This window comes from Cygnus olor, chromosome 23 (genome assembly GCF_009769625.2).
Source record: "Cygnus olor isolate bCygOlo1 chromosome 23, bCygOlo1.pri.v2, whole genome shotgun sequence".
Classification (NCBI taxonomy): domain Eukaryota; kingdom Metazoa; phylum Chordata; class Aves; order Anseriformes; family Anatidae; genus Cygnus; species Cygnus olor.
In genome coordinates this window covers 2505193-2517352 of record NC_049191.1, presented here as the reverse complement: position 1 = coordinate 2517352, position 12160 = coordinate 2505193, and the positions used below count along the sequence as shown (strand labels likewise).

Here is a 12160-nt window from a genome sequence, read left to right as displayed (position 1 = left end):
CAGTGGCTGCCTCCAGCACCACACGCTGCTTGGGGTGGGTGTCACTGCAAAATGAAGGTGCTGCTGGCTGGAGGCACCTGAACCCCGTGGCTTCACGTGTCCTCAGCCCACCATTGCCCCCAGTAAAGCTCTGCGGTCTCCTCTCTCCACAGACATGCCGCCGCTGCTGCCGATGGACCTCAAAGGGGAGCCAGGACCTCCAGGGAAGCCCGGACCCCGCGGCCCCCCCGGCCCCCCCGGCTACCCTGGAAAGCCAGGCACAGGGAAGCCGGGCATGCATGGCCAGCCTGGACCTGCTGGGCCCCCCGGCTTCTCGGGCATTGGGAAACCCGGCATCCCAGGACTGCCTGGAAAGGCGGGGATGAAGGGGATGCCTGGAGCCAAGGGTGAACCCGGCATACGAGGAGAGCAAGGACCCAGAGGACTGCCCGGCCCCCCGGGGCTGCCAGGGCCAGCCGGCATCTCGGTCAATGGGAAACCAGGCCCCCAGGGCGGACCGGGGCTGCCGGGGTTTCGGGGCGAGCCTGGCCCAAAAGGGGAGCCTGGTCCACGTGGAGAGCGAGGAATGAAGGGTGAAAACGGAGTGGGGAAGCCAGGGCTACCGGGACCACGGGGGAATGGGGGCCCTCCGGGCCCTGCAGGGCCCCCAGGGCCTGTTGGCGTTGGAAAACCCGGCCTCGATGGCCTGCCGGGTGCGCCAGGGGAGAAGGGTGACATGGGGCCCCCAGGTGGGCCGGGGGTCAGTGGGGAGCCTGGCCCCGTGGGACCAAGGGGGCCCCCCGGCATCGATGGGATCGGCATCCCAGGTGCAGCGGGGGTGCCCGGCATACAGGGCCCCATGGGACCGAAGGGAGAACCGGGCATTCGTGGCCTCCCCGGTTTGCCAGGCCCCACGGGCTATGGGAAGCCAGGCTTGCCCGGCCTCAAAGGAGATCGAGGACAGCCCGGGGTGCCGGGAGCCATCGGTGATAAAGGGGAACCTGGCGTTGATGGCGAGCCAGGTGAGCCAGGCCCTGCAGGTATCATTGGGCCACCGGGGCCACCGGGTTCCATGGGCCTGCCAGGCAAGCACGGGCTGCCCGGCTCCAAGGGCGACGTGGGGCCCAGCGGGCCCCCGGGAATGCCGGGGATGCGCGGCGACCAGGGCCCCAACGGCTTCGCAGGGAAGCCAGGAGTGCCAGGAGAAAGGGGTCTGCCCGGCTCACAGGGTCCCCCCGGCCCAACAGGCCCGAAAGGGGAACCGGGCTTCATTGGCCTCCCGGGGGTGCCGGGATTAACGGGTGGCCCTGGGCCAAAAGGGGATGGTGGGATTCCTGGGCAGCCAGGGCTGCGGGGCCCCTCTGGCATCCCAGGCTTGCAGGGACCCGCGGGTCCCATGGGGCCCCAAGGATTGCCAGGGCTCAAAGGGGAGCCTGGGCTCCCTGGGGCTCCCGGCGAGGGGAAGACGGGTGAACCCGGCATGGCCGGCCCCATTGGCCCACCAGGAATGCCAGGAACACCGGGGCTGAATGGGCCGCCGGGCCCACCAGGGCCTCCCGGGCCGCCGGGAGCGCCGGGGGTGTTTGACGAGACGGGCATCGCGGGGCTGCACCTACCCGACGGAGGCGTGGAGGGCGCCGTGCTGGGGAACGGCAAGCCGGGGAAGCCGCAGTACGGCCGAGGGGAGCTCTCCGCCCGCATCGCGCCGGCCTTCACCGCCATCCTCACCTCTCCATTCCCGGCGTCTGGCATGCCGGTCAAGTTCGACCGGACTTTGTACAACGGGCACAATGGCTACAACCCGGTCACTGGGATATTCACCTGCCCCGTATCCGGCATTTATTACTTTGCCTACCACGTGCATGTCAAAGGGACTAATGTTTGGGTGGCGCTTTATAAGAACAACGTGCCTGCCACCTATACCTACGACGAGTACAAAAAAGGCTACCTGGACCAAGCCTCGGGCAGTGCCGTGCTTGAACTCAAGGAGAACGACCAAGTCTGGGTACAAATGCCCTCGGACCAGGCCAACGGGTTGTACTCCACAGAATACATCCACTCTTCCTTCTCCGGGTTCCTGCTTTGCCCCACATAACGGCTGTAGGGCACGTTTCCTTTTCACCCACTTTAGCCATAAACTGTCTTTTTTTTTTTTGATAAAAAAAAATTAAAATTAATACAAAAAGAAAAATCACTGGGAAGAACGCGCAAGCCGTTGTCGCGGGACCTTGCTTCACGCTGTTTGATCCATGAGTCAAGAGGGTAATCAGAAAGGAGACATCTTTTCTTTCTTTCTTTCTTTTTTAGGGGGATAGAGAAGGGAGGGAGGGAGCAACTTCCTCAGTAATGTGTATTTGGAATAAATTTTACCCTAGTGACTGCACATCAAACACAGGAACTCGCTTGGGATGGCAAGGATCTGGCTGTGCAGAACATTGCTCTGCGATCCAGGGAGGGGAGTCTGGAAGACCAGACCCTTCTGGCCCATAATTAAGTGCCCTCGTTTCCCGTTCTGAGCACTAGTCAAATAAATACAGCTGTTGTAGTGGATGGTGTATTTGCTAGTCAACACAGGGGTCCTAGGCACTTAACACAAGTGTATACAGCACCGGAGATCCTTGATGGATTGAGAAATTTCCTTCGCAAACCATCAAATGCCCACGTTTTGGTCTCCCCGATGCCTATTTGTTTAGACTGTGCTTTGAGGGGGCCTGTCTTACTCCAGATTCAGTGTGGTTGGATTTATAAACAGAGAAAGTGGAACACTTTGCATAAGCACCTTCTTATAGTAAGTAAATATTATTTTTTAGCCCTCCCCCTTCCTACCTCCCTCATCATCTTTAGGAATAAAACCATCCAGGCACTGGTATCTGGGAGGACGACAGCCAGCCTGGTCCAGAGCTGATCAGGGAAGCTGGGACCCCTGTGATGGATGAACAACAATCCTCCCTCTTGTGTTAATTCATCTCCTGGCAAGTCCGAGGGCTAGTCCTGTCCCGTACATTTCTCTGCAGTCCAAAGACTTGACCTCATGAGTGTGTCATTCTCTGACAACACGGGGATGGCACAAAAAGCCTGGCTTACAGTGCTGCTGGCCTGGTGTGACGAAAGGTTTAGTTCTGCTTTCTTCCAAGTGCCTCTTACGGACAACCTGCTTTCACTGCCTCACTACTTCAGGATGTGTAAGCTTTCACATTGGTATTTTCCCCCTTCTCCGGGGACCTTTTTATTAAGAACCAGTGATAACTCTAACTTTCCATTCAGTCGTTTTACAACGGTGCTATTACCTACTTAACGATGTTATTTACAAGTCTAGTGCAATATGTATCTGTAAAAGCGCGCCGTTGCGGGTGCCAATCTGTGACAGGTTAAAAAAATTCACATTTGTCTGTTGTTACCACTTTGTCTCTCCAATGCTTGAAACGTCATCAACCTAAATATGAGCTACAAGGATTTGGGGAAGGAATGCGCGGATTCTGACCACTTGGCTGCTCTGTCCTTTGCTAAAAGGGAGTGATTGAACTCTGCTGCTTTGCGGATTTTCTCATGGTAGAATAGTGATTGCCACCTGCACTTAGAGTGAAGCAATTCTTCTCATCCCAGGCAAGTAGCACGCTGCTGAAGTTAATCCACGAGTTATACTGCGTATCCCCCTACCAGGGCACATCCCTGAGAAAATGGCAACGATTTGGTCACCAGCTGAGCAACTATTACCCTCAGATTTTCCTAAAGCCTACTCCATGGCCAAAGAGAAGAGATGTACCAAGAACGGGACTTGGGATTGTTCTCCAGATTGACTGTACAAGATATTTAAACAACTTTTTCTATTTTTTTTCTTTGGTTGTTTTTTGTTTTGTTTTTCTGTAAGCCTGTCCTGTGTTTCTGCCTCTTGCCATCCAGGGCTTCCATTTAAAAACACCCCTATCCCTGAAATTAAGAAACACAGAAGTCTAAAATTGAAAGACCAGCACTTGAGCTGCTGCCCTTCTGGGTTTGGCATCCCTCCGTCAGGATGATTTGACTCCACGGAAAGCTGCAAGTTGTGACGTGAGGAAGTTCTCTCAAGTTGAAACGCAGCCCCAGTGCTTCTGATCCCACTGGACGTTTTTAATTCCTGAGAGCAGGGAGGTGCCAGGGCCACTTGGGTCCTGATCCCAGCTGGAACAGGAGCCATACAAAAAAAGCATCCCTAAAATTAAAAGTGGAAGCTCAATTTCTTCGAGCCCAGCCTTGGGAGGAGGGTTCTGGGACGAAGCCTGTGTCTCCTTTATCAAATTTTCTGTCCTGTGGAGAACAGCAACGAACTGGAGCTGGCAGCACGGGAGACCCACTGGGGTCTCGCTCCTTCTGCCAGGCAGCTCTGCGGCGGCGGGGCGGCGACGTGCACACTACCTGCAGTAGGGTCCGCAGCTTCCACGTGCTCCCAGGTGCTCTCCGGGGTGGAAGCGTAGTCCTCTTCTTCAACAACGCGATTTATTTATACTGTGCTCTAACCTACGTTCAATCTCGTTTTGTTCTGTGTTGTTTTATTCCGATCTTCCCGTTCTAGCTGGCAAAAAAAGCGGCGACAAAAATACTCGCTGTAACCAAACCGAGTCAGTAACTCGTTCAGTGCTGTAGATATTGTTTTGCATTTCCACTTTCCCTTCACGTGCAGAGCATAAACCATAATCAACCTTTTGCAGCTATATAACCTGTTACATTTACACAGTAATTGAAAGGCAGAGAGATTACATGCACATAGGCTAGAAAAAACGATGCACGGGACAAGGGAGGCTGTTCACTAAACCAGATATCGTCAGGAAGATTTTTTTTTCTGGAGTATTGAGTACGTGATATTCGCCAGCAGAAAGAATTATTTTCTGTCGTGTGTGTGAGCGCATGGGATTTTGGTTTCAATCGCAGTAATAAAAAAAGGTTGGGTTGGATGAAGTATGTCTATTTTTAATTATGAAAACTGCATTACAACATGCATTTTTATATACAAATTCTTACTATTTTTTTTAAATTTGCCTCTAGTATCTTCATTTCTAACCTAGTATATAGAGGTTTTTAGTTTTGTAAATACTTATTACATGCACTGTCTGTCATAGTAAAAGTTGGTTTAAAATGCACTCTTTTTGTGATCGGAAACTGGCCTTGTCTTCAGAACTAAAACTACAGTACTTGATTGTATTGACAAACCATCAATAAAACTTACTGTATAAAAGGTAGGCTCAGCTGTGCCTTTGTCCTGCTTACCTTACCCTCCACTCCTCTGGACAGAAGGCCCCCCAAAAGCTGCACACACAGGACATAAAAACACCTACGGGGCAGACCCTTATTGGAAGGGAAGAGAACGAGCTCGCCTAGGCACGAGCCGACAGCTTCCTTACGCTCCCCACGCACTTGCCACCGACTCCCGAGGAGCACAGCCTCACCTGGTGCTGTCCCTGGCACCTCTGACAAACATAAAATCCGTTCACAGCGGTGGTGAGGGTTATGTCCTCTCCTAGCAGAGGAAACAGGAACACTGCAGAACAGACTCCAGGCAAATCACGTTTCACACGCACGCTTTCTGTGTACATTTTCCCAAGTCCAACTTCAGCTAAACGACAAGGATTCTTTAGAACAGCTACAAAACCCTGGTAGAAACATAAATAAAGCCATCTAATTGCCCAGAAGCCTGACCAGCTCTGTTCTCCAGCTCAGGAGGCTGAGGTCAGATGTTCCCCAGGGCAACGTCATGACTGAAGCCCAGAAACACTACTTCGTGACTTTAACGAAGACAGGAGCAGTGGCTAAATAACAAAGATAGCTGCATGATTTTATTTCTTTCCAAGAAAGTCAGAGCTGAATGTTTTGGTATGCATTTAAATTCTGGCCTAAAATGAGCTATATTTTTTAAACAGGAAACTCCTATTCTTCATGAATTCCACACATTTAAAATTATAAAGCTCCTTTAAAGGGAAAATACCTTCTTTTAAATAACTCTGTGAATACATCGACATCTCTGGCAGAAAAATGTGAAAAACCTGACATTTTACACCTCAGATCTGCAGCACAATATACAAAAGACCAAAATTCCACATGTTCTCAGAACAAGATATTCGTTTATACAAGGAAAACCCATTAAAGCATCACACAGAAGACTGGCACTTGAAGGAAGCAGAGTACAGGAAAGACTGGAATGACTATCACGACCAGATTTTCCACACGTGCATGCGGTCTGACACACACAACAGCCATGTGCTGTTATCAGAAGGGAGTGAACTCCATTTGTGTACAACGTTCACTTCCTGGTGTTACAAGAAATACTAGAGAGAGAACACAGAATTACACTGCCACATTCAAATTTACAAACATTTCCATATGACGACTGCTTGCCTCTTTTGTTTTTAATTATTGGAAAATTGTAACTCTTTTCAGACGTGCCGTACACAAGCTGTTATTCCCTTTCTGACCAGCTCCAGAAAAATTTTGGCAAAGGTTTTAAACTTGAAATTCTGGAACAACACAGCTTTGCTAGAATATTCTTGCCCCCCAGTACCAGCTTCAATTCCTGAAATTCTTTTAAACTCTGCTAAATTCTCTCCCAATTAACCTGCTTTTCCCTTTATTTTCAGATGGTTCTTATAAAGTAGAGTTTTAAAGCTATGAGTATTAACTCCTGCTTCCTGCTGAAGTCATTTTTTGTCACTGACTGCAGCAGGAACAAGAATTCAATCCTTGTGTAACACTAGGTTTCATAACGTACCTCCACCCCCAGATTTAAATAGCAATCTCTTGGTGCTCTGGACATAGGTAGGACGGGATTAAAAATGCAGGGTGCAAGGATTAGGAACTAAGGAAATGGCTGGAGTAGCTGCAGAAATGTGAAAGTCGGCGATATAAGGGAACACAAAATGTAATAAATCAGGACAGCGTCGGGCAGATTGCAGAGCACAGGACACCAAAGGGACAGTAATTAGTTACGCCTTCTTCCAGCGGTAACAATGAGCCTACTGGGATTCTGTCTGCATGCACCAAAGGCAGTTCATAGAATCATAGAATGGACTGGGTTGAAAAGGACCTTAAAGATTATTTAGTTTCAACCCCCCTGCTCTGGGCAGGGTTGCCAACCACTAGAGCAGGCTGCCCAGAGCCACATCCAGCCTGGCCTTGAATGCCTCCAGGGATGGGGCAGTTCTTAAAATGCCACTAGCTATGCAAAGAAATCCCTTCTCCAATCTCTGGCACTTTTCATCTTGCCTTTAATGAAGCAAACCTCCCTGTGAGGTCTGTTCTCCCGCATCCTCACTGCACAGTACAGGTGGGAACCGTCCCACCACGCAGGATATCCTCCAGGCTCTCCCCTGACGTGCTGCTCTGATGACTCCCATCCACAGCCTTTAGCTGGTCAGTAGAGAATGGTTTAGTGTTTCAAGTGGAGTGAGCAGACTGTGAGAGCCACTGCTTAACAGAGCACTAACAACTGAAGTGAAGGCCACGGCATACAGAGCAAAGCTGCAAAAAAGTCAGTGGGTTCAGACACCCACCCAGTAACGACAAAGTGACATAGTGGCAGGAGGGTGGGACAAAGCAAGAAGCAGAAATCTTATGAAAACTAGACGCTCCTGTACTTCAGAGGAGAGGCATGCCACTGTCCAAGGCGCCACATGCAGCCATTTCCCAGCTAAGCTGGAAGTGAAGGGCACGTCCCGTCTCTTCAAACCCCTCGGCTCACAACAGCAGGCGTCTCGCAGAGGGAGGCTCGCTGGCGTCTGCAGAGCCCCAGCTTTCTGACCAGAAAGGCAGAGGTGACCACCTACTTTGCCTTCTGAACACAAGCTCCCCTCAGGGCTCAGAGCCGTTGGCAGTACAGTTCATACAAGCTATTTGCCAGCTTCTGCGTCTCTTGAAAAGCTTCACAGCTCTGCTCCCAGCTCGGGGGTATCTGTTCTTCACCGTAATAAGCCCCTGCAATGGCTCCTGCCATGGTGGCAATGGTGTCTGTGTCTCCACCCAGAGAGATACAGTAGATGATGGTCCTCTGCAGGTTGCTGTAGTGTTCAGGAATATCTGGGTCTGCTTCCATACAGCGCAAGAAGGAGTAAATTGCAGTAGGGACAGACCGCAAAGCTGCGATGCCGTTGCCTGTTTAAAAAAACAAAAACAAACACAATTATCTTCAGTGCTGCAGAACACTCTTGTCTTCTTTCCCACAGAAGTACTTTTTTCCCTTTTCATTGCAACATCCTAACACCCCATTGCCAGTTACTTTCTGTATTAGTATTGCTGATTTTATCACGCCAAAGAGCAAAACTAAGTTTGCACAAGACTCCCCGTGTTCACCAGTACCACTCACACCCTGGAGACCAGATCACAGCCACACCAGCACAGGTTGGCAGTACACACCTACTCAATCCCATCCAACATGAACGTCTTACAGCCATTAAGACAAGAGGTCTTAGAATATTAAGAAACTTTACTCAAGATAGTTTTCCTTAGTCAGATTTTTTTCCCCACCAATACAGGGAGGGAGTCACTGGGTCAGGACTCAGGGAATTACTGCCTGGAGAGCACACGCAGCCTTTCCAGCACACACACCGCCTGGCAGGCAGCAGGGGCCAAAGTGGCAGCCTGGGGGAGGACAAATGACCCTGGCTTACTGAGTTGGTCCTGCTTCCAGCTCTTTCCTAATACTTGTACTGAGAAAGGTATTTACCTAATTCAAACAATACATCATCTTTGGGAACGCTGCTGAGCTCCAAAAATTCTTTTATTTTCTTCAGGCGCCTTGAAAATGGTAAGTCCTCAAATCCCAGCCTGGAAACAAGAGCGCAACGAGGAAGAGAGACTGTGAAAAGCCAGAACAAACTGTACACAGCAGTGTTAGTGCTCCTCACAGCTACTTACGCTCGGGCATCGGTAAGAGACTTATCATCTGCCTCTATGTCTTCCATGTGGCTAATCAGCTGCTCAAGGAAGGTCTCCTTGCTGAGTTCTCCCTGCAGGGCGAGATGCACTGCCAGGGCCTGCAGGATGGCCCCATTGTAACCCAGGGAGTTGGCATGGGTTAATTCAGCACTGAGCTTCGCAAACTGTGAATGAAAACACATCATTAGCAAAACTGAGAGACCACAGTGGGACTCGCCTGACAGCAGGGAGTCGCAGGTGCCCAAATGAGCCAAGAATCATACCTTCTTTACATCCTGAACATCAGAATAGGCAAGTGAAATGCCTGCCACCCTCATAGCACCGCCGTTTCCATAGGAGCCTTTCCCATTAAACTGGGCTCTTGCAGGTTCAAACACATCACTGCACTTGGGGCTCAGGAGCTTCTTAAAGACGTTGACAACAGCCATCCCATAGCCCCTGTTGGGTTCCTTCTTGTATTCCTCAGCAAACCTGCCGGGGTCAAGACAGCAGCAGTTACACAGGTGAGAAACAATACAAGGGATACTCGGTCTGTTACTGAAGTTGCAAAGGGTTGTAAAAGGCACCTTACAGAGTGAATTAATAGCACATGGATAATCCAGTGACAGTCATGGTTCAACTGATTCACTTCTGCATACAAAGAATCTCACTCCCAAAAATTGGTGTGAAAGGAGGAAAGGGTGTATAAACATCATCTTTCACAACCCACTTGTTTCCCTCTCAACTTTGCTTTGAAATAGAAGCAAACTGGAAACATTTCCCTGGGTCACAACCACAAAGAAAGTCTTTTGTTCAAGTTCAATTGAAGTGTTTTCTAAACAAATAAATGTTCTCCCCTAAGTGGAACCAAATGCTGCCAGGGCTGTGGATCCAAAAGGGAAATGGATCATAAACAAGCTGAAGCTGACCTCACTAATATTCACTAACTAAATTAAGGGAGGTACAAACATAAATAGCAACAAATAAACATGAAAGGAAATGCTTCTGAAATGTCTAAGCGTTATCTTTCACAAAGGTGGGTAAATGCACACGCCTGCAATACAGAATGGTAAAACAGCATGTCCCAAACTGCTTCGTTTCCAAGCATATTCTGAACTCACATTAAAGCTAATGATGCTGTATGTTCCAGGACAGCGCTAAGCACATAATAAATTACAGGATTAGCAATCACTCTTATTTTCTCCACAAATTAACAATGACTTTGCCTTAGCCCCTGTCCCCTTTTGCAGAAAATTAGAGTGATTGCTTCACTTTAAGAAAGTTTTGCCATTGCTAGTACATGTCAACACCCTGGCCTCAGAAGCTGGCTGCAGTCCTTACCTCTTGGCCATGTCAACTTCGTCAAACTCTCGCTTGGCCAGCAGAGACTGCACCACAGACCTGCTCATGGCCGTGTCGTCTGTGTACGAAAGCGTTTCTAAAATAGAAGGTCAAAACATAACATGACCGTCCAAGGACAAGCTCCTGTCCTTCTCAGCTCTTCCCTACTCTCCAAGGACCCCCTATCCGTATAGTTGGAGTTAAAAACTACCAGAAGACCTACAGCAACTCACGCTCACTGGCCAAGACCATTAGAGCAACAAGGCACAGAGCATGAGGGATGCAACCACAGCAAGAACGAGACAAAAAGCATTTCAAGGCAAATAAGAGCCAAGACAAAACGTTTGATATTTCATAGGCACAGATGGACAAGTCAGAGATGCCTCTTTTTTTCTGGGAGTTTACAGCATGCCCTGACAAGCAGAGAAGAGGAAGCAATGCTGCATTTAAGGTATACAGCAACAAAATTGTGCTACCGAGGCAAGGCGATGCTCCTGCACCCCAGTTTCGCTCAAGCAGCGGCTGAGGGCCCTCAGCATCATCTCCACGCCCGCCATGTGGGCAGGGGCCAGGACACGGCCGTGGGGAGCTAGCAAAAGGGGGGGACCCCAGCCCCAAAAGGGGGAACCCCAACCCCAACGGGGGGGACCCCAGCCCCACAGCACCGGGATCCTGCACCCGGGCAGGGTCGGGGGATCCCCGGCTCCTCGCGGTTGGGGTCTGCCCGGTGTGAGGGGGTCTCAAGGGGCTCCCGGTGCCGGTCCCCTCCCGAGGGCCCCGCCGTTCCGCCCACCTCTGCGGGCGCTGCCGGGCGGTTCTCCCTCACCGGCCGGCCCGGGCGCCGGTTCCAAGCCGCGGAGGAAGCGCAGCAAGTCGGGCAGCTTCACGACGCTCCTGCCCTCGAAGACGGCGCCCAGGCAATCGCCCAGCAGCGCCCCGGCCAAGCAGCCCCGGAACCGGGCGGGACCGGGCCGAGACCGCGGCGCCGCCGGCGACCGCCCCGAGCCCGAGCCCGAGCCCGAGCCCGGTCCCGACCCGGAGCCCGCCGCCGCCGCCATTTTGTCCCGCACCGCCCCGCCGCCGGCACCAGCGGCCCCTGGCGGCCCGGAGGGGAGCGGGCTGAGAGCCGGGGGCTGCACCGGGTCCCCGGGGGCTTCACGGGGCCGGTGGGGGCTGCCCATAGAATCACAGAATCATTGAGGTTGAAAAAAGCCTCCAAGCTCACCTGGTCCAACCGCCCCCTACCACCACCATCACTCAATCACCCACTAACCACGTCCCCAAGCCCCACGTCCAACCTCTCCTTGAACGCCCCCAGGGACGGTGACTCCACCACCTCCCTGGGCAACCCGTCCCAACGCCCGACCGCTCTTTCTGAGGAGAAATGTCTCCTCATTTCCAGCCTGAACCTCCCCTGGCACAACCTGAGGCCATTCCCTCTGGTCCTATCCCTGGTCACCTGTGAGAAGAGGCCGACCCCCAGCCCCCCACACCTCCCTTTCAGGCAGTTGCAGGGAGCAATGAGGTCTCCCCTGAGCCTCCTCTCCACCAGCAGCAGCAGTGGAGCAGCAGTATTCCCAGCCGGCTGCTTTGTCTCCCTGTGCTGATTTTTCCTCCATCCCCTTGTGAAGGACATGGAGCTCCTTCCCCCCAGGAGCAGGCCCGGGGCAGGGATGATTCCCAGGGGGAGCACGGTGCTCAGCACCTCTCAGCACACCGGGAGCGGGACCTGCACCTCACCGTGTGTTGTGTTAAAACAAGGCTGCTGGCACGTGAGGCAGAATGGACTCTGGCTCTTGTTCATGTAGCTGTGTTAGTTCTGCAGGGCTAGCAGGCGGGAGGAAATCCCGAGCCAAACTTTAATCATTAAAGGGAGCAGATTCGAGTCAGTGCACCCAGAGAGCAGATGTGGCGCGCTGCCACCATTACACAGTCCCTTTTCAGAGCCCAGCCTCGCACTTTG

The 12160-nt window shown here is 51.8% G+C and overlaps 2 protein-coding genes across 3 annotated transcripts in view; one reads left to right on the top strand and one right to left on the bottom strand.

The window, feature by feature from the left end:
• Nucleotides 1–2170, top strand: part of COL8A2 (collagen type VIII alpha 2 chain) — a 30094-nt gene extending 27924 nt beyond the window's left edge. Inside the window, exon 3 of the mRNA XM_040535020.1 lies at nucleotides 153–2170. Within this exon, the coding sequence (XP_040390954.1) occupies nucleotides 153–2074 (1922 nt within the window). The 3' untranslated portion in view covers nucleotides 2075–2170. The remainder of the gene's footprint in view (nucleotides 1–152) is intronic.
• A 3590-nt stretch (nucleotides 2171–5760) lies between these two features.
• ADPRS (ADP-ribosylserine hydrolase) lies at nucleotides 5761–11264 on the bottom strand. 2 transcript variants are annotated; one of them, XM_040535028.1, is made up of 6 exons: nucleotides 10991–11264; nucleotides 10198–10294; nucleotides 9141–9348; nucleotides 8857–9041; nucleotides 8666–8766; nucleotides 5761–8094 (listed from the first exon to the last, which is right to left on the bottom strand). In XM_040535028.1, exons 1-6 carry the CDS (start codon nucleotides 11253–11255, stop codon nucleotides 7802–7804), a joined length of 1149 nt encoding a protein of 382 aa, XP_040390962.1. In that variant the 5' UTR covers nucleotides 11256–11264; the 3' UTR covers nucleotides 5761–7801. The 2 variants fall into 2 exon arrangements, with proteins under 2 accessions (XP_040390962.1, XP_040390963.1); XM_040535029.1 differs by having other exon boundaries at nucleotides 11024–11264.
• Between the last annotated feature and the right edge of the window lie 896 nt (nucleotides 11265–12160).

Coding starts and splice junctions, on each gene's coding strand:
- ADPRS (XM_040535028.1), bottom strand. CDS start 11,255: ATGGCGGCGGCGGCGGGCTCCGGGTCGGGACCGGGCTCGGGCTCGGGC. Junction 9,349..10,197: donor GAAGTTGACATGGCCAAGAG/GTAAGGACTGCA, acceptor TGACCCCGGCAG/GTTTGCTGAGGAATACAAGA. Junction 8,767..8,856: donor TCTCTTACCGATGCCCGAGC/GTAAGTAGCTGT, acceptor TCTTGTTTCCAG/GCTGGGATTTGAGGACTTAC.